Below are 22202 nucleotides of genomic sequence, written 5' to 3'. Positions count from 1 at the left end.
AGTTATCTCATTCACGTAGATATTTGAAAGTAAGACAATCTACTATAACCAGTGATCAGGACAATTTACATTGGAGCGCAAAATTACCAGGGCCATTGTTAAGCGTCAAGAATCTTTTGTTTTTATCTGTCAATTTCTTTGCCATCTCTCGCCATCTCTACAAAACTATGACGTAAGAATGACCCAATATCAGGATTATTTTAAAGGACTATTTCAGGCTATGCTATCTTTTCAAAAGGCTTACTGGGTGTTTACACGACACCGGGGTGACTTTCGCGCCGGCGCGAGATCACGTGTATTTTATCAACATGAAGTTTACCTTCAAATAACGACAAATGAAATGACCCAGTCATTATGTGAACGCGATACGAAATCAAAAAGTCATCCCGGTATGAAACTCGCGCCGGTGCGAGTTTTCTCATGTAAACACCCCCTTAGGGCCTGTTTATAAGGAGATGGGGGACCCCAGGTAGGTGAGGTAACCCGCCTGTCCATATAATCTCTCTTTTATAATTTGATCACGTTTACATGATAGGTGAGGACCAGCCACATGTTAACGCACCTATCTGGGGTCGCCCACCTCCATGTAAACAGGCCCTTAAACTTGTCTTCTCATCAATGGAATCCAAAAGTAATGGTCCAGGCATTGGAACTGTTTTCTGTCGTCTAATGGCAAGGATGGGCATGAATTGAAACTTGAAACAGCTGGGCCAACTTTTTCAAGTTTTAATGCTATACCTGCAAAAATCACCCCCCCCCCCAAAAAAAAAAAAAAAAATTCTCGTTTAATGCTCTCTGACGGAATTTGTTTGAAACCTTGTTTACAATTATACAGCAGCATTTTTTTATAGAGGATATTACACGGTGGCGCGAAGATATTAATTTTATTCTCGAGTGGCAAAACAATATTTTACGAACGAGCGCAGCGAGTGAGTAAAATATTGTTTTTGCCACGCGAAAATAAAATTCATATCTTCAAGCCGCCGTGTAATGTTCTTTTAGTAATGTAGACAAAATGACATCGATAAAATAATAGAGGGAAATTACCAAAATTACGTCATTGATAAACTCACGTGTGAGATTATGGAAAATAAACTACTCGGGTCCCGGATGTAGTTTTTAAGAATTTTACGAGTAGTTATAAGCCCACCGTTTATAAGCACTCCTGGTATATTTTCCAGTAAAACACTCGTGTCTATATAATAAAAGGTAAAAAGTAATGACTTCAGCACAGAATTAACCTAAAAAAGCAACTCCTCGTGGCATAGCACCTTTAAAAAACATTCAATGACATGTTTCTCGACAGACCCGCAGTTGGTATTGTCTAAGAAAATCTAACTACATTTATTTTTGTAAAGAGCTTCATCTACATATATGTCTGTATTTTAGAGTTTTAAATCTTGAAAACGCGTCGTCATCTTTAATGTTGCCGTTTTAAGAGTCTGATTGATTTTGTCACTTGATTATGAAGTGACATTGGAAGAAGTGAACTGGAGTCCCTCTGAATGGCTATTTTCCCTTCGTTATCGACCAAGTCGTTTTTGTCTTGTGAAACGTGTAAAAAAGTTCCGAATCGAACCACGAGTTTTTCCCTCGTGGATTATGGATTTCTGGCATTAATTGAATAGACAAACGCGACTTTAGCAGCGTCTATAGTTTCCTTTGTCATCAACGACCCTTTGTCTTGCACTTTATCGCTGGGCAAAAAAATTCTCCTTGAAACTATGCTCTTTGTTTCGTGCAAAAGCAAAAAGCAAAGTTGGAATCTTCTCGAGGCGAAATCTTTGAAGGTGACGGAAACCAAAAATAGCGGCCAATTACCGCCCAATTACTTGGCGCATTTTGATAGGCTGTCGGGTTTCGCGCGCAAATTGATGAATGACGTTCGCATTAAACAAAGTTGACAGCCATTTCTGATCAAACACGATGTTTTGAGGAGGAGAAGTTCAAGATCTTTCTAGAGCGATCAAAATTTTTCTGGCAGATTTAGCGGCTGGCCGAAGTTCTCCTCGAAGGCCCAGGTAGATTTGTTATGTTTTTGTATTTCTAAAGGTTTTTATTTTGTGCTTAAGCTTACTGATCTCATTGATTTGAAACTCGCGTTCGAGTTGTTGATCTAGACGAAGATAGTTTCCCTTTTTTTCTTTGATATGCAATAGTTGGTGAATATTTTTATTATTTTTGACACTAATAAAAAGTCATAGTTGACACTGATCATCAAAGTCGGCGAAGAGTTTTAAACAATATAGATCTTATTGGTAAAAGCGCGCTGTTAATAAACTCATAACTCCCATGCAAGACATTTGTTGACTTCTAAAACAATTGTTTTCGGTTTTTCTTGTCTTCTCGTTCTCTTGCTTTTAATTCTACTTAAATTAACACTACCAACTTGATAAAACGCAGCGAATTTTCAAAAATATATGAGTGACATTCATGGAAATCGGTCGGGAAGTTAGTAAAAAGCGTCCGTTACGTTAAGTGGCCCAAGGCCTATTTTTAATTTGCGTGTTTAAAACGTCATTTGTCGATAATTTAGAAAACAGGTGCTTGCGGATAATGTAAATTTCGTGACCCTTGTATATCTTGAAAATTCAAAAACAAAAGCTTATAAGCTTTATATAATCTGACTATTCGTCGGAAAGAGGAAACAAGTTAAACTAAATTCACACCGGAACACTATTCACTTCCAGCGCGGCTGGACAATTGTTTAGGTGAGAGATATTTATCATTCAAGTGCAATGTTTTCTCTTTTTAAACAGCACATTTCTAGTCTGGCTAATAACATAGGCTTGACTCTGAACTTTACTGTTTTTCTTTCTCCAAAATGATAGTGGTTTTCACTTTCCAAACAGCAATTTCTTCTTCGTCTATTTCATGTTGTTTTCAGTCACTCGAGTTTGATGGTTCTTTCAAATATGGACGTGCGATCTTTCCATCCAACGACGTTCAAGATTCCTCGGAAAGAACGGAGGCCATCGGAAGGTAAGCAGTGTTTAAATGTTGAAATTGAGTCCTTAATGGATAAGAACTTAGTCACAACGCGCACAGAATAAAGGAAACCATTTAATCCATAAAGTTAAATGTTTTACTCTAGCGTCATCATTCCCAACACAGTGCCGCTGCGCTCAGCAAGTTATATTCTGGTTTAGTTAATCAGTTGTACTTGAAGGAATGTTTTTATTTTCTTTATTCAATTGCAACAGGCGTTTTATCTCCGTAGCGAAAAATAATAGATAATGCCCCGAAGAAAAACGAAAACAAAAGAATACTCGCAAGCAAATTTTGACAAATAGAAAAAGCGTCTTTTGTAACTAATTTGTTTGTTTTCTTTGTTATATTTCTTGAGACTATAGACAGTTAAACTCAACACATGTAGAATAAATTTGAATTAAAAATGAAAAATAATGGTTATGCCTGTTTAAGATTAGTTCTTTTCTTTAGAAACTAAAACTCCAATCGTGGATTTTCGGTTCGTAGCGGTGAGCTGACGAAAACGTTTTGCCAATACAAGTGACATCTGCCTCAAACATCTATTCCGTTGCTAAGTGACAATGCAAGGCAGTCTTTTTGTGAGAAAAATTTAAATTGTTTTCTTCCGTGACTGATTATTTAAACAGGTCATGACTACAAATGTATTAGAGCATGTGTCGAAATACATTATGTGGAAAAGAAAATGTTTTGTCTTTATAATCCAGTAAAACATAAAACCAAAATCACAAGGGGTATTTTACAGTGTTTATCAAGTTAAGTTTTCTTTATACGTAATATCTGTAGCGTTAAGGTTTCTTTGTACATAATATCTGTGGCGTTTTTAAAGACGGAAAGAAGCATCATATTTATGAACACCTGTTAACGTAGCCACAGGGGATGCTTTTATTGGTTAAAATCATTGTTAGACAAGAGAGTTCGACTTTTACAAACACAACAGTGTTCTTTATTGAAGATTTGTCTTCATGCCAGTTAAAGTGTCAACCAGCTGGAGGTTTTTTTCCCAAAATAATAATTCCCCACCAAAATAATGACTGATAGTGATCTCTAGGAAACATTGTGTAAATGAGAGAAACTGGAGAGGTACGTGCCATCGTAAACTCAACTCCTTTTGAAAAAAATGTTGAAAAATATAAGCTTCATAGAGTTTTTTTTTTGTCCTGTTTTTTCAGATCTTTTTGTAGATTGATAATAGTTATTGACTTTTAAGTTCACCAGTAAATTCTTTCATAACTTGCTAACCTGTAAATTAGATTCTGAGCTCCCTTTTGAAGTCTCACAAATTTTGTGGCCTTAATTCCTATCTTCCACTATGCTGAGTTTCAAATTATTTAATGCCTTAAATCACAGGAGTGTAAGAAAGGTCTAATGTGTCTTCTTGTGGTATTTGTTTAAAACAAACAAGTTAAAAAGAATAAAATCTCGTATTCCTAAATTCCTAATTCTTTAAAAAAAATAAAAAAAGATCCTTAAAATAAAAGATTAATTCGGGCAGGATCCAATATTATTATAATTATTATTATTGTTATTATTATTGTTATTATCATTATTATTATTATTATTATTATTATTATTATTATTATTATTGCTATTAGTGTTTTTAATCTTTTTTTTTTTCATAATTTAACTGTCAGGCTTTGTCCTTAAAAGCTCGCTTGTGCCTACAAAATTAATCTATATATATTTGTGTTTTTACAGCTGTTCACTATGACCATATTGATCCATTTATAAAATTGTTTGTTCAAGTGTTGTGCGAAAATATTCTTCTACAATCCTTCCAGGAACGTGCCGACATACCCCTATCTTATGGCTAAGCGTCACTTGAATAGCCTTATTCATGCCATCTTTGCACTAGGTCTTGATTTCAAGGGCTGATGAGATAAAGGCAATGTCACGTGGTATTTCAGACGGTAAACACGTGGTAACATTTGCCAATACGAGTAAGCGCAGACGAGTCTGTTTATTCTCAAAAAGATTGGACGATTTTAGCCTTGCAAAATGCACAGTTTCGACAAGTTTTAAGTCAGTATTGCTTTCTGTGAGAACATCAACCGTTGCCACTGCATCCAGAAAACTGAAGAAACAACGATCCACTCCTAATTTGGCACTATCTTCGTGAAAAGTTCCTCATTTTCTGTTGCTTAGAGTAAACTAACTCGGCCAGGATTTCTTGCATTGTTGCTCGCACCCTGAGAAATAACGTGACGTTACTCTTATCCCATCAGTCCTTAAGCACGTGCAAAGATGACAGGTATCGTGAATGAGGTCTATTGATCCGAGTTTTTGCCGTCTTAGATTGCCAGTACACTTTACCAGGTGACTCCAGGGAAGCAAAAGACATAGAAAACGCCGTTAAACGCCAAACATGGGACTTAAACGACCTTGATCGTGCTGTCAGTATCTCGCAAATCAAAAAGGTCGACAACCCGAACCTGGAGAGGGAATACCACGAGAAAAAAGCTGAGCTACGACATAATGGCAGGTCCCTCAAAGAACTCTCTGAACAACTAGCTTTTTGCGTTGAAACTGAAGAAAGCCGGGTGAAGGAGATATGCCGCTCGGGTTTGGAGTGCAGTGGAGTCGACCACACCCTTGGCGATGGGGATATGGGGGTGTCAGTGTGGAAATGTCCTGATTTGTGTCTAAAGGCCCTACACTGGCCTTCCTCGCGTTCAGCCTGCCTCATAGTTTTTAAAGTAAGTAACGTGTGTTGTATTGTAACTTTATTGTTGTATAATAATATCATAACTGTAGCATCTTGGGAGATTTCCAACAAGGAGAACATGATATGGTAATTGGTTCTTGTAAGGGCTCACTAGATGCTTTCTATTCAAACCAAAATATTTCCAAAAAATTCCATTCGAAATCCAACAGAACGGAACTTGTTTGTTTGGGTCGACCGGAATATTTAAGGTGGTCCACTTTGACGGTTTCGCTCGTTTCGGTCGAGTGCACCAATTTGATGAAATTGTTGTCCCCAGTACCACTCTTCTGTATCCTGCTCACAAGTACAATAAACTAAACGCGCGGTGGCTTAGGTCGGGTCTTTGCAACGGAAATGTACCGTTAATAACAAAAATAACAATTTTAATCTTTAATGAGGAAGCCAACTTCATTGACTAAGTTTTTTGCAGAGGGGTCCTCTTATAAGACTAAACTATTAAGCTAAAATAAAGATGAGTTATTAGTATGCATAATCAATTGGTGAAGAGTGAAATTAGAGAATAGTTTCACGCGCGTTTTGTCCAAGTCCTTCTAATAAAGGCTCGGGAAATTATTAGGATTTGGACAAGACGCAAGTGAAATTATTCCACAATTTCACGAGTATACCATTTTATTACCTATTAACATCATGAGTGACGAATTACGTTAGCAATTTTGGATTTTTGACATGTTTATCCTGGATCGCATCGATCGAGAACTCCCCAAACTCGAATGTTTAGAGCTTAAATTTGGTTTAAGTTCAGAATATTTCGACAAAATACCTGTTAGAATCCTTCTTGATGTGCTCTTTCGTGTGGTCAGGTTTTCTAAAGCGTCTTTTAATGCCCTGGCATCTTCTTTCATGACATTTTAAAACTTCGTCGCCATCTTGACACTGAGACGTACGGAAGGTTGCCATGGCAATTTTGTAATTTCACATGCAAATCAACGCTGAAATTTCGCGCCAAAATTAAGAAGTAATTCGTCACCTACGATATTTTTATTATAAAAATTAGCGCGTTAAAGGATATATATATTACAATACAAGAAACACTGTAACACAGGATAAAAGTATGAGTACAATGTAAAATGTTCTACAGTATGATCTGTTTATGATCTAAAAGACGCCCTCTTTCAAATAAATGCCCCTTGTCTAACTAGTAATCGTTGACACTAAAGCTGCCCTCGCTCTGTATGTTGTCGGTCAATTTTATCCTTGGTCTTTCTGTAGCTCTTTGAAATGTCCCGATTCATATCAAAGATTTTCACACATACTACGTACAATGGGTGAGATATTAAAAATTAGGAAATGCAAGATTTCATGCACTGATTCAGGTCGATTTACGCAACTTTGAGCATAACACTCTCGGCGTTTCGAGAATTTTTTCGCTCACGCGTTCTAGTCATTTTTTTATATACTAAAACGGCATTAAAAGCAATTCTTTGCTTTATAGAGGGACATCTGTGAAAATGGAATATATATCAGCACAGAATTTTTAAACAGCATTTAATTGTCGCCGAATTTTCGTAATCGTGTACCTTGCGAGCAGAGTTTACATTTTCGCGGTGCCATCTGCCGTGCGAAAAGGACCACTACGCACTTTACTCACATTGTGATATTGTAGCTTCTGCTCGAAGGGTATAGTAATCTTTCATCGTTCTACTGATAAACTAGCTTGATCCAGTCGTTAACTTATGAAAACTTGCTCGCTTTTAGTTTGTGTTTGACGCCCCTCTCTTATAAACTCCCCTCGTCTGATAGGCACCCCGCATGCCAGCTCTAGCTAAACACTAGAGTTAAAAAAAAAAAAAATGGAGCGAAATCGTTCAATATTTATTTAGTTTCTCGCTTGATCATCAAGTGTTTGCATATATTGCATCTTATTCAATGTCAAGTTTAAAGTAAGGATTCTGACATCGAAATTGTGATGATTGACTGGACAGTCTTCGTTTGTAAACTGTGGTTATATATTCGCCGAAAGTATATTAGTTTTGTAAAGTGTGTTACATTTATGAGAATAGGTGCTCCTCCCTTTTGCACGCCCCCTCGAGTATCCAGCAAACGCCCCCTCTTGGACTCCTAAAATAACATATACGCCATGGCGTCTCTTAGATCATTTACAGCTCGCACCTTTAAAACATATGGGGTCAATCAATCAATCAACTTTATTGGTACATCCAATAACATAAAATATACGCATCTTGCAAGGAAAGGAGGTACTCTTTACGAGTCCTTAGCTTCGAGAAAAACTGCGAGCGTCTTCACTTCCGAACGCGTCTTCCCCTCTCTCTCCCACGCTTACACACCTAATGCACTTCACACACGTGAAGGTATAGAAAAACAGTGCTTAGGGGGGCCTGTTCCATGCCCTAAAAAGAAAAGGCAATAAAAAGGCGAGGCCTGGGAGAGGGAGAGCCAGGGCTCTCTTTTTTCTGAGCGCTCACTTTTGTATTCGCTTTTCCCTCGACCAAGAACCTATATAGAACCGGCTGACGAAGTTCCATGTTAGCAGAGGTCTCTCACAGCAAGAGAAAGCTGATAGGAAAGAGATACCTCTGCCGGCCCCCGACACGTTCTTTCATGTAGTCGCGACCACCTTTTTGGTCGAAACTTACTGGTTTCTAGCCTCCCCACAGACGTCCTCTGGGGTTCGTTTGTCACGCATTCATGGGGGAGAAATGAATGCGTGACAAACGAACCCCAAAGGACGTCTGCGGGGAGGCTAACTGGTTTCCAAAACCGGTTTCGTTGAGTCAATTAATGTAGACTATTTACAAGCAGTCTCTTATTTTTCTTTTGAGTCACCGTAGATCGAGAGCACGAGTCGGGGGCGAGCAGCGAATCCGCGGGAAACGACTGCGGAAACCCGAATCTCTCCTCGTTTTTACCATTAATTTGAATAATTTTACTTTTTCGCTCGCCGCGCGTGGCTCCGAGGAAAGAAAGACGACCGCTCGAGGTGTATGATTAATGTGCAATGCACATGCCCTGTTGGAACTGCACGCTGGAAATTTTTGAGCCCACATTTGTTATCGCGCAAACAGGGTTCTGTAAGTTGTTTCGCACGTGACTAAAAAGTTAGTGGTTGTTAAGGAAACGCCAGTGCATGCGTTATAGACTACTAATCGGAGGCCGACAGGGGTCTGCTAGGCTGGGACCAGGCTCCACAGTGAGGGAAAAAGGAAAAAACGGAGTCAAAACCAGGCTAGATGTCTGCTGTCTTTCCTCTTTCTTCCTTTTGCCCGTGAGAGACCTCTGTTAGCGCGGGTAGGAGACTAACGAAGAAACTTTAAGCTTAAAACTGTGGGCAGTTTGCTTTTTTCATCTCCTTTATTGTTTCATAGAAGCTGCTCCTTTTTTTCTGTAGGTTGTTAAAGGTCGTGTAAAGTCAGTAATACCCAGACTGTCTCCTGACACACCTCACCTGGAACCGACTCCGAACCATGACTGTCACATATGTAGAAATACTACCAGCTCCTCTGTTACGGACTTCACTACTCTCTTAAGGAATACTCAGGTACTTGTAGCGAATGACTAATACATCAACTTCTGCCGCATTAATGGGCTTAATTCTAGAAAACCCGGTCAACCTCGATCAATTAAGCGGTCACCTGGCTAATTCCCGAGGATGAGAAAATGAATGCCAAATTTCAAAAAGTTACATCTTACACATGAAATTTTCAGAATTTTACCTATGTAATCACAATTCTTGTGAAATTTGACAATCATTTTCACGGACTTCCATGAGAAATTTTCTTTGGTGTTACTACAAATGATTTATTACATCTTTAGCCCTTAAAAAAATGTAAAAAAGAATGCAATATTCTTTAAATTATTCTGGTACAAGGTTTTTGCCCACTGAAAATTTCAATTACTCAATTTCCAAATGGCTTCCGTCTTAAAAAACATTTTGACGTCATTTCTGCGGTCAAAGTTAATAGACCATAGTAAGTTGTCGTCGATTTGTTATTTCTCAGTCATTCTGTTACGCACGTTTTTCACGGCTGTCATCACGTTTTGAAAAAGGCGTCGCGTTTATATCAGCTTAAGCAGCAACGGCAGCGATGGCTATGAAAACGTCGCTAAAAAAGTGAATTTATCGCGCTTATTCCATCTCGTTCAGTTCACGAACTGTTGGTGAATTTTATGGAATTTGTATGGATTTGAATTCTAAGGGAAGAAGAATGTCGTTGTCTTGTGTTCCCGTTCTCCACAACAATGTTGCAACGCTGTGTTGCGCTAAAAATCGTCGTTGCGAATCGTCTCGTGTAACATCACCTTTATCTAAACTTATTGCTTTTTTGCCGTTCTCATTGCCGTCGCCGTCGTCGTTGCTTAAGCTTCCTTAAGTCACCACCACGACAGTCACTGCATTTCCTTAAACTCTAGCGTGTCAATTTGCCACATGTAGGCGAATCCTATTTCCCTTTCGTAGATGGTCGTTGCCATTTCACAGTCTGTGCCACCGTTGGTAACCAACCCTTAAGTCATTCTCTCAATTAAGTTACAGTAAGTTCAATTTAGGGTGAACTTAAGGCAACTCACTGACAAAGGAAGGAACCAAACAAAAACAAGTTTCACATTAACTGGTTCGTTCTTCGCCGTACGAATTCATTTATTTATGTCTATTTGAAGGTAAATCATTTATAAAGGAACAAAGCAAAGCCGATTACGCGTGAACTGATTCTTTCTTCGTACTTCGTAGGCTATGTTCGTACGAATTCAGTATTTATTTGAAGACAATAAGTAACTTATAAAGGAACCAAAGAAAGCGAATCAGGCGTGAACTAGTGAAATCATCAAATCGCATCATTTTACGTAAAGTCCTAATTTGAATTAGCTTCCCACGCAGACGTTCTTACAAGGTTCGTCACGCAATCATTCCTGTGGGAGGAACGCGTGACGAACCCCTAAGAACGTTTGCGTGGGAGGTTAAATTTGAATACCATGTGGAGATTTAGATGGCATGGGCTAAACTGGATAAATCAAAAGCAACATTGCAGTGCTTACACTTCCCAAACTGTTGCGTTTTTCTTTCTATTTCATCTTCTGTGTATTTTCCAGAATCAGTTAGTTATATGCCAAGCACTTGTTATTAGGAAGGCGTCATTGATTCGTTGTAGTGAAGAAGTTACATTTTCTAAGTTACTATTTTACAGCTAAGTTAACTTGTTCTGCTCAGTCTTTTAAAAATTCCTGGGTGACGTCATCCATCGGTCTAGTCAGCTACAACTACATGGCCATACATTTCTCATCACATAATCCTAGAAGAAAAAATGTACAACTAAATATTTTTCAGCAGTAATGCTTCGTTAGGAAAACAAGCGCGGATGTGATCATCTTTCTTTTTCCTATTACTATAAGTCCTCAGTGTTATTAACTGTATCAAGGCATTTTTTAATAACGCTCTATTTGGCCGACAGTTTGCCATATAAACTCATCAAAAGGGAAGGGTGTCAATTTTCATTACTTCAAGAAATGGTGGAAGTAACTGCAAAGCTTACTAAGTCTCACCAGAATATTGTGCCATAAGGATTATAGGGTTCGTCATCGTCGTTTTCTCCAGGCCGTCGTGGAGTCCTGTGCTGATGGTCTTGGCATCGCCTCTGGCGTGTCGCTCTTTGCCGACTCTTCTTCTTTCGTCTTGGTTTCTCTGTTGCTGTTGAGGTATTGTTTCTTCTTCCCAGTATAAAGAAACCCAAAGCAAAAATGAAGATTAAGGCCAAGATCACTAACTGTACCTCAGAAAACGCCATTTGTCCCCTTATTTTGTTTTCCCTTGAGTTTCGCTTACAATAACTGCTCGTGCATACAGGAATCGCCGAACCGTTTTGGACCATATTAACGCAGTCAATTTATATATGTGCCATGCAGCGGACGGAGAGAATTTTACTCCTGGATCAATATAAAGCCACGAATACCTTACTCACATCAGGCAATATCCAGGGTGTGTTCTTTAGTCTAGGCTAAAGCAAAAATTAAGATAGAAACGGAGAACGATAACTCTGCCTTTCAGAAAACATTACTTAATTGATGCTGTATTCTTTTTTGTGTGTATTATCATTGTATTATGGTTAAGAAAAGGCAATGGTTGCCTTTTCTTAACCATAATTAAGCCAAATTTAGTAGACCTTAGATCCTGTGTATGTTTATGGTTAAGAAAAGGCAATGGTTGCCTTTTCTTAACCATAATTAAGCCAAATTTAGTAGACCTTAGATCCTGTGTATGTTGGATAGATCGTTGATGTAATTGATGCTGTATTCTTTTTTTGTGTATTATCATTGTATTATGGTTAAGACAAGGCACATGTAGGCGAATCCTATTTCCCTGTCGTAAATGATCCATTGGTAACCTTAAGTCATTCTCTGAATTAAGTTACAATAAGGTCAATTTAGGGTGAACTAAAGGCAACTCACTGACAAAGGAAGGAACCAAACAAAAACAAGTTTCACATTAACTGGTTCGTTCTTCGCCGTACGAATTCATTTATTAATGTCTATTTGAAGGTAACTCATTTATAGAGGAACAAAGCAAAGCCGATTACGCGTGAATTGATTCTTTCTTCGTACTTCGTAGGCTATGTTCGTATGAATTCAGTATTTATTTGAAGACAATAAATTACTTATAAAGGAACCAAAGAAAGCGAATCAGGCGTGAACTAGTGAAATCAATCAAATCGCATCATTTTACGTAAAGTCCTAATTTGAATTAGCTTCCCACGCAGACGTTCTTACAAGGTTCGTCACGCAATCATTCCTGTGGGAGGAACGCGTGACGAACCCCTAAGAACGTTTGCGTGGGAGGTTAAATTTGAATACCATGTGGAGATTTAGATGGCCTGGGCTAAACTGGATAAATCAAAAGCAACATTGCAGTGCTTACACTTCCCAAACTGTTGCGTTTTTCTCTCTATTTCATCCTCTGTGTATTTTCCAGAATCAGTTATTTTATATGTGAAGCACTTGTTTTTACGAAGACGTTATTGATTCGCTGTAGTGAAGAAGTTACATTTTCTAAGTTACTATTTTGCAGCTAAGTTAACTTGTTCTGCTCAGTCTTTTAAAATTCCTGGGTGATGTCATCCATCGGTCTAGTCAGCTACAACTACATTGCCATACATTTCTCATCACATAATCCTAGAAGAAAAAATGTACAACTAAATATTTTTCAGCAGTAATGCTTCGTTAGGAAAACAAGCGCGGATGTGATCATCTTTCTTTTTCCTATTACTATAAGTCCCCAGTGTTATTAACTGTATCAAGGCATTTTTTAATAACGCTCTATTTGGCCGACAGTTTGCCATATAAACTCATCAAAAGGGAAGGGTGTCAATTTTCATTACTTCAAGAAATGGTGGAAGTAACTGCAAAGCTTACTAAGTCTCACCAGAATATTGTGCCATAAGGATTATAGGGTTCGTCATCGTCGTTTTCTCCAGGCCGTCGTGGAGTCCTGTGCTGATGGTCTTGGCATCGCCTCTGGCGTGTCGCTCTTTGCCGACTCTTCTTCTTTCGTCTTGGTTTCTCTGTTGCTGTTGAGGTATTGTTTCTTCTTCCCAGTATAAAGAAACCCAAAGCAAAAATGAAGATTAAGGCCAAGATCACTAACTGTACCTCAGAAAACGCCATTTGTCCCCTTATTTTGTTTTCCCTTGAGTTTCGCTTACAATAACTGCTCGTGCATACAGGAATCGCCGAACCGTTTTGGACCATATTAACGCCGTCAATTTATATATGTGCCATGCAGCGGACGGAGAGAATTTTACTCCTGGATCAATATAAAGCCACGAATACCTTACTCACATCACGCAATATCCAGGGTGTGTTCTTTAGTCTAGACTAAAGTAAAAATTAAGATAGAAACGGAGAACGATAATTCTGCCTTTCAGAAAACATTACTTAATTGATGCTGTATTCTTTTTTGTGTGTATTATCATTGTATTATGGTTAAGAAGAGGCAATGGTTGCCTTTTCTTAACCATAATTATGCCAAATTTAGTAGACCTTAGATCCTGTGTATGTTGGATAGATCGTTGATGTAATTGATGCTGTATTCTTTTTTTGTGTATTATCATTGTATTATGGTTAAGACAAGGCACATGTAGGCGAATCCTATTTCCCTGTCGTAAATGGTCCATTGGTAACCTTAAGTCATTCTCTGAATTAAGTTACAATAAGGTCAATTTAGGGTGAACTAAAGGCAACTCACTGACAAAGGAAGGAACCAAACAAAAACAAATTTCACATTAACTGGTTCGTTCTTCGCCGTACGAATTCATTTATTTATGTCTATTTGAAGGTAACTCAGTTATAAAGGAACAAAGCAAAGCCGATTACGCGTGAATTGATTCTTTCTTCGTACTTCGTAGGCTATGTTCGTACGAATTCAGTATTTATTTGAAGACAATAAATTACTTATAAAGGAACCAAAGAAAGCGAATCAGGCATGAACTAGTGAAATCAAGCAAATCGCACCATTTTACGCAAAGTCCTAATTTGAATACCATGTGGAAATTCAAATGGCCTGCCTACACTTCCCAAACTGTTGCGTTTTTCTTTCTATTTCATCCTCTGTGTATTTTCCAGAATCAGTTATTTTATATGTAAAGCACTTGTTTTTACGAAGGCGTTATTGATCCGTTGAAAAGAAGGAGTTACATTTTCTAAGTTACTATTTTGCAGCTAAGTTAACTTGTTCTGCTCAGTCTTTTAAAATTCCTGGGTGATGTCATCCATCGGTCTAGTCAGCTACAACTACATGGCCATACATTTCTCATCACATAATGCTAGAAGAAAAAATGTACAACTAAATATTTTTCAGCAGTAATGCTTCGTTAGGAAAACAAGCGCGGATGTGATCATCTTTCTTTTTCCTATTACTATAAGTCCCCAGTGTTATTAACTGTATCAAGGCATTTTTTAATAACGCTCTATTTGGCCGACAGTTTGCCATATAAACTCATCAAAAGGGAAGGGTGTCAATTTTCATTACTTCAAGAAATGGTGGAAGTAACTGCAAAGCTTACTAAGTCTCACCAGAATATTGTGCCATAAGGATTATAGGGTTCGTCATCGTCGTTTTCTCCAGGCCGTCGTGGAGTCCTGTGCTGATGGTCTTGGCATCGCCTCTGGCGTGTCGCTCTTTGCCGACTCTTCTTCTTTCGTCTTGGTTTCTCTGTTGCTGTTGAGGTATTGTTTCTTCTTCCCAGTATAAAGAAACCCAAAGCAAAAATGAAGATTAAGGCCAAGATCACTAACTGTACCTCAGAAAACGCCATTTGTCCCCTTATTTTGTTTTCCCTTGAGTTTCGCTTACAATAACTGCTCGTGCATACAGGAATCGCCGAACCGTTTTGGACCATATTAACGCCGTCAATTTATATATGTGCCATGCAGCGGACGGAGAGAATTTTACTCCTGGATCAATATAAAGCCACGAATACCTTACTCACATCACGCAATATCCAGGGTGTGTTCTTTAGTCTAGACTAAAGTAAAAATTAAGATAGAAACGGAGAACGATAATTCTGCCTTTCAGAAAACATTACTTAATTGATGCTGTATTCTTTTTTGTGTGTATTATCATTGTATTATGGTTAAGAAGAGGCAATGGTTGCCTTTTCTTAACCATAATTATGCCAAATTTAGTAGACCTTAGATCCTGTGTATGTTGGATAGATCGTTGATGTAATTGATGCTGTATTCTTTTTTTGTGTATTATCATTGTATTATGGTTAAGACAAGGCACATGTAGGCGAATCCTATTTCCCTGTCGTAAATGGTCCATTGGTAACCTTAAGTCATTCTCTGAATTAAGTTACAATAAGGTCAATTTAGGGTGAACTAAAGGCAACTCACTGACAAAGGAAGGAACCAAACAAAAACAAATTTCACATTAACTGGTTCGTTCTTCGCCGTACGAATTCATTTATTTATGTCTATTTGAAGGTAACTCAGTTATAAAGGAACAAAGCAAAGCCGATTACGCGTGAATTGATTCTTTCTTCGTACTTCGTAGGCTATGTTCGTACGAATTCAGTATTTATTTGAAGACAATAAATTACTTATAAAGGAACCAAAGAAAGCGAATCAGGCGTGAACTAGTGAAATCAAGCAAATCGCACCATTTTACGCAAAGTCCTAATTTGAATACCATGTGGAAATTCAAATGGCCTGCCTACACTTCCCAAACTGTTGCGTTTTTCTTTCTATTTCATCCTCTGTGTATTTTCCAGAATCAGTTATTTTATATGTGATGCACTTGTTTTTACGAAGGCGTTATTGATCCGTTGAAAAGAAGGAGTTACATTTTCTAAGTTACTATTTTGCAGCTAAGTTAACTTGTTCTGCTCAGTCTTTTAAAATTCCTGGGTGATGTCATCCATCGGTCTAGTCAGTAATCATTGGCATACTATTACATGGCCGTAAATTTCTCATCACATAATCCTAGAAGAAAAAAATGAACAACTAGATATTTTTCAGCAGTAATGCTTAGATAGGAAAACAAGCTCGGATGTGATCATCTCTCTTTTTCTTATTACTTTAAGTCCTCAGTGTTACTAACTGTATCACGTTTCACAACAACTTCCACCAATATTGGTTTCTTCAGGTGGCGCTTGCCAAGTGTCAAGTGTTTAGTATTTAGCGTTAGTTTATAGCGATATAGGTGTGTCGTGCGTTGTGATTTTGTTTAGCTTAGTAATGATGTAGTGATAGTACTGGCGTTAATGCTTCGTTTCCTCGGCTTTCCGTCATTATATGTTATGTTCCGGTTTTTTTTCTTTTAATTATTGTATTTATTTTTTTCTCCGCTTTTTCTTCATTTTATTTTTATTTTATTTTTTTGCAACTGTTGTAAAATAATCTATGATAATAACAATAAAAAAACCTGGTGACAGGTTAAAAACCAAAAAAAATTAACTGTATCAAGGCCTGTTTTAACAACGCCCTATTTGGCCGACAGTTTGTCCTAATATGTTTATATCAAAAAGGAAGGGTGTCAATTTTCACTACAGTAAAACCCCGCGTATAAGAACCCGGATTTTTTAATTTATCCTTAACAGGTTCTTATATAAATGGCACTCAAAGCAAATTTAGACTACCAAGGTTCTTAAAATAGGTTCTTATATTTTCGTATGAATTTCATTTAAGTATATTATAAATATCATCTCATAATACAATATAAATCATTTATACCATAATGCCTAAAGGCAGTGCAGTGCAGGTATGTCCTTAACGAAACATAACAAACAAACTCATAGTCAGTTCTCTGAAATGCCATTTCAAAGTTGATACACTTTTACAGCAACCCCACTTTGATAAGAACCTAACTTAAAATTTTACCCTTAATAGGTTCTTATGTGGAGGCGGCTTAAAATGAAAATTTTAGCCCAACAGGTTCTTAAAACCCAGGTTCTTATACGCGGGGTTTTACTGAACTTCAAGAAATGGTTGAAGTAACTGCAAAGCTTGCTAAGTCTCACCAGAATATTGTGCCATAAGGATTATAGGGTTCGTCATCGTCGTTTTCTCCAGGCCGTCGTGGAGTCCTGTACTGATGTTCTTGGCATCGCCTCTGGCGTGTCGCTCTTTGCCGACTCTTCCTCTTTCTTCTTGGTTTCTCGGTATTGTTTCTCCTTCCCAGTGTAAAGAAACCCAAAGCAAAAATGAAGATTAAGGCCAAGATCACTAACTGTACCTCAAAGAACGCCATTTGTCCTCTTATTTTGTTTTTGAGTTTCGCAAACTGATTCACTTATAGTAACTGTTCGTTATCATACAGGAATCGCCGAACCGTTTTGAACCTTATTAACGCCGTCGACTCAGTATATATGTGTCATGCAGCGGACCGGAAAGAATTTACAGCCACTTCTGGAACATCACATCACGCAACATCCATGCGAAGGTCATATGACTTCTTTGCTGGTCCTGTGCGTGTTGGATAGATCTTTGAGGACGGTTCACAAAACTGTAGTCATGGACTACAGTTAGTCGTCAATCATCATTTCTAAATTAGACTGCAAAACACTCGGTTTTTTTCTCAAAATCAGTAAAGAAATCGGTAAAGCGTGGCGTAAGAGCCTTACGCGCGCGAAGCGCGCGAGCCTCGGGCGTGTGAGGCGAGAGAAAAAAAACCGACTGTCCGTTTCCATACAATGAGTTCGTTCCGACCAGGGGGTTCAAAAATGTCGTCCAGCTGTCAAAAATCTGTTCGCAACTCCGCCCCCTTTGTGAATTTGATACACTCGGTAACTGATTTCGAGGGAGAATAGCGCGTGTTATTGTCGGGCGTCGATAAAATCTGGAACATGGAACATCCCGGAACATTCCGGAACATTCCGGAACATCCCGGAACATGAAAAAATTAATTTTTTTAATGAAAAAATAATTAATTAATTTAATAATAATAATAATAATAATAATAATAATAATAATAATAAATAATAAAAAGAACAATAGATAGGAAACAATTTTTGCAAAAATTTATAATAACAAAATAAATAACATAACATAACATAAAAACGAAAAATAAAGAAACAAACAATGAAAGAAAGAAAAAGAAACTGGTATCATCTCCGAGTATGAAAAAAAATATATTTTGTCGCAATGAAGTTTTGGGCGAGTGAGGGTCCATTCAAATGACATTAATGAGTAAAGGCTTGCTTCTAAATTCAAAATATATTAAAATGGGTGGCGAGGAGAGGGTTTTCAAGCTTTCCTCACACAGCCACCTTGAATTTAGAAGCAAGCCTTCACTCATTACTGTCATTTGCATGAACCCTCACTCGCCCAACAAATTTTAATTTGTTGCGACAAAATATCGTTTTCTCTTACTCAAAGAGGATACCAGTTTCTTTTTGAGCTATTTTGAAAAAATAGCTCATATGTCAGTGGTGTGAGCGTATGTATCTTTGTGGCTTTGTATCTTTGTAACTTTGTATGTTCGGATGTTTGTTGCAAGAGCCAATAAGGTTGAAGGTACTATGAGTTGATGCTAAGGAACCAATGAGATCTTGGCATCTACTTAAAAATCACATTGCTAAAGGTCGAACAAGGGCACTTTAAGACCGCCATCTTGATTCTTTACAATTTGTTCGTCTTTTATTACGGCTACAGGTGTTTGGAAACATTATATTAAATATCTTCATGATTCAAACGCTGTGTACAGTGATGCAGCTGTTTAAGGGTTCATATTTTAGTGTGGATGCTACTTTTCTGACCGAATTCGGCTATCGCGAACGGTACCACGCACGTATTTATGAGTTGTGTTTCACCTGCTTCAAGGTAGAGTATAAACGATCATATATTTTCAAAGCTCTTCCAGTGAAGCAATAATTGATATTTAGATATGGACTTTAATTCGAAAGTATGCGGCCTATAAAATGTGGTTTTAGAAGTTTGAAAAGCAGCTTATTTTTTTAAAAGCTGTACCGAGTATTGTTAATCCTGTAAACAAGCTGTAGAAATATTATTCTCTCGCTTACAAAGTTCAACAGACCTTTTTCGTTCCGGCAAAACAACAACAAAAAGGAGTAATAAGTGAACAACATGATACATCCTTCCTGCATACTAAGCATTATAGTTATTGAAACGTATTTTATTTAGTAAAGATGCGTATAAACTTAAGTAGAAACAGTAGCGTTAGGGAATAAAATTGGAAGAAGCTAGTTGACACAATAATTAGGTACTGCTTTATTGAGTGGAGTAACATGATATGAGCAGAAATATATTTCGGCAGTTTGATAATTTTCTTGGAAGTTAATAAATGTTAGGCTATCAACCTTGACGTTGCATGAAACATAATTTAATTGCAGATGTTGTAATAAGGCCGAGGTGATTTCTTAAAATCGCTTGAGAAATTTTTGTAGTAAACAATTTGCGTTTTTTTTGAGTACGAATTGTGAAAGGGCCAAAGACAAAACATCTTCACATGCAAATCGTGTGCATGAGTTATTTTTATAATTCTGTTTACTCGATTACTGTGTGATAACTCGAATTCCCTCACGTACGAGCCACGGAAGGGGGCAAAGTCCAACACTTTCACGTGGCATCTGTGTGACTGTACATCTCATGCAGATTGGCTTTTCACAATAGTAATAGTGACTTGAACGTATAAAGACCTGTTTCGTTTAGTAACCAATGCCCTAAAAAAGGCTCTTGTCTTTTAAGAAGCAATAGCTTTTAAAACATGAAGAAATAAGTTGTCGGAGTTAAAGACTGTCTCACAAATGTTAATAAATGTTAGGTTATCAACTTTGACGTTGCATGAAACATAATTTAATTGCAGATGTTGTAATAAAGCCGAGGTGATTTCTTAAAATCGCTTGAGAAAATTTTGTAGTAAACAATTTGCCTTTTTTTTAACGTACGAATTGTAAAAGGGCCAAAGACCAACATCTTCACGTGCAAATTGTGTGCAAGAGTTATTTTTATAATTCTGTTTACTAGTTTATTGTGTGATAACTCGAATTCCCTCACGTACGAACCACGAAAGGGGACAAAGTCCAACACTTTCACGTGCCAGCTGTGTGACTGTACATCTCATGCAGATTGGCTTTTCACAATGATAAATAGTAACTTGGACGTATGAAGACCTGTTTCGTTTTGTAACCAATGCCTTAAAAAAGGCTCTTGCCTTTTTAGAAGCAATAGCTTTTAAAACATGAAGAAATAAGTTGTCGGAGTTAAAGACTGTTTCACTGAGTAGAATCGCACGTGAAAACCTCGTGAATTATGATGACGCAACCATCTACCTCAATGATAAAAATCCTGGTATTTCGTAACTATTCAGTATTCGATGAGTCACATTTTGGCTTAAGAAACTCCGAGGAAACCTTAGAGTTTTCCTTCTAGTCAACGTTTGGTGAGTAGAAATTTATTTTACTTTAGCAATTTGTTTAACTTGCACCAGATGTAACTGGGAAAGACAGAGGAAAGTGAATACATAGGTTGAGGATCGACTCAGCTGAACGTTTCGCGTTTTCATTTATGTAGCGCAATACCCAATTTCGCACAAAAACCAAATCTACATTTAGGATGAAAAAGGTAGATTCATCACTCTTGGTAAGGTTACACCGAAGTATTATAGTTACACTGAAGCATTCAAAATAGCTCATGCACGTTGAACGTGCCTATGTTTCTTGATATTTCATTATTTTTCGTTTTTTTTGTTATTTTACGTTATTATTAATTTTTACAAAATTTATTTTATTATTATTATTTTATTTTATTTTTTTTTCATGAAGATTATTTTTATTTTTTTCATTTTCCGGAATGTTCCGGAATGTTCCGGCATGTTCCGGCATGTTCCGGAATGTTCCATGTTCCTGGTTTTATCGACGCCCGTTATTGTCTGCTCTTGACGCTGTAATCCAGTAATTCTAAAGCAGTTTTCAGCGCTGGTTCTCTGTGAAATGTAGTGTATAAAGTGGAGGATCAAAAATGAGTGGAAGTGGTAGTACGACAACAAAGCCTGTGCCTCCTCCTCGAAGAGGGAGAAAGCCGAAAGAGCCGAGCGCTTCGGATAAATTGTAGAATGTGCGGCTGTTGTTTCAAAACACAGTTCGGCAATTTTACGAGTGGATGGATAAGCTCGGAAAATGTGTTTGTTGCGCCTACCAGAAAAGAGGAAACGTTACCAAAGTGGGCCGACCTACTGAAAAACGAACTTTTCGTTGGCCTCGAGGAAGGAGAATCTTTCTCCACAAGAGTTTGCTCTCCGTGCGGAACAAAGGTTAGAAACTGCCCCGAAAAACTGCACGGCGATGCTTTCGCAAATTAGAGAAGAACTGAACACGCCAACTGACAATGAACAATTATTGCGATTGAAAAGAATGAGTAAATCCTCTCATTCCAATCCACGTCTTGGTGATTTAGCTCTGTAAATCACTATCTGTGAGAATTTAAAATCCTGCTAAAAAACGCTAACGAGCTGGGCCCAGCGTGACAAAACATTGCAGGAAAAAGTCACATTCACGGACACAAAGAAAATCGCCGAAAATTATTCAAATCCAGGGGGCACTTTAAAGAAATAAAGCAACCTAAAACCCTTAAGCCGCAATGAAGAGCTTTACATTTCTAAAGGGGCCAAGAAAGAAAATGCTCTTGCATCAGAGGGCAAATCATGTCGACCAGAGAAAATCAATATGCGTGTCACGACCTCTCAGTATGAAATATATTTTTAAGCGGCCAAAATTCACATTTGCTCAGTCAAAACGTTTTCCTCCAAAGCATAATCTACTCGACAGAGAAAACTATTCATTGGAATAAGCAGCATTTTTGCATGAGGTAAAAGTCGTGTGTTTCCTACCGATCCCTCTTTTTTAGCCAGGCGAGATAACAATGACGGTCGGCTTTTGTCAAATCCTGTTGGTAGAACACAGAAAACATCCTTTCCCCTGAGCAGCAACTCTAAAGCTTTCCTCTGCTCCGATTTTAAAACAAATCCCAATTCTTGAGAGCAAATCCAGGCGATCAACATCCGTTATTTTACAGCGAAAGCTTTGGCAAT

The 22202-nt window shown here is 37.8% G+C and overlaps 1 protein-coding gene across 1 annotated transcript in view; it reads left to right on the top strand.

Annotated features, from left to right (window-relative positions):
* The first annotated feature begins 2885 nt into the window (after window positions 1–2885).
* Window positions 2886–22202, top strand: part of LOC140945100 (uncharacterized) — a 31363-nt gene continuing 12046 nt past the window's right edge. The window contains exons 1-3 of the mRNA XM_073394163.1: window positions 2886–2982; window positions 5284–5684; window positions 9060–9209. Coding sequence (XP_073250264.1) covers window positions 2901–2982; window positions 5284–5684; window positions 9060–9209 — 633 coding nt within the window. The 5' untranslated portion in view covers window positions 2886–2900. The remainder of the gene's footprint in view (window positions 2983–5283; window positions 5685–9059; window positions 9210–22202) is intronic.

Source organism: Porites lutea, chromosome 8 (assembly GCF_958299795.1).
Source record: "Porites lutea chromosome 8, jaPorLute2.1, whole genome shotgun sequence".
NCBI classification, from domain to species: domain Eukaryota; kingdom Metazoa; phylum Cnidaria; class Anthozoa; order Scleractinia; family Poritidae; genus Porites; species Porites lutea.
The sequence above is the reverse complement of the archived record's forward strand: the minus strand, read 5'-3'. Positions and strand labels throughout refer to the sequence as shown.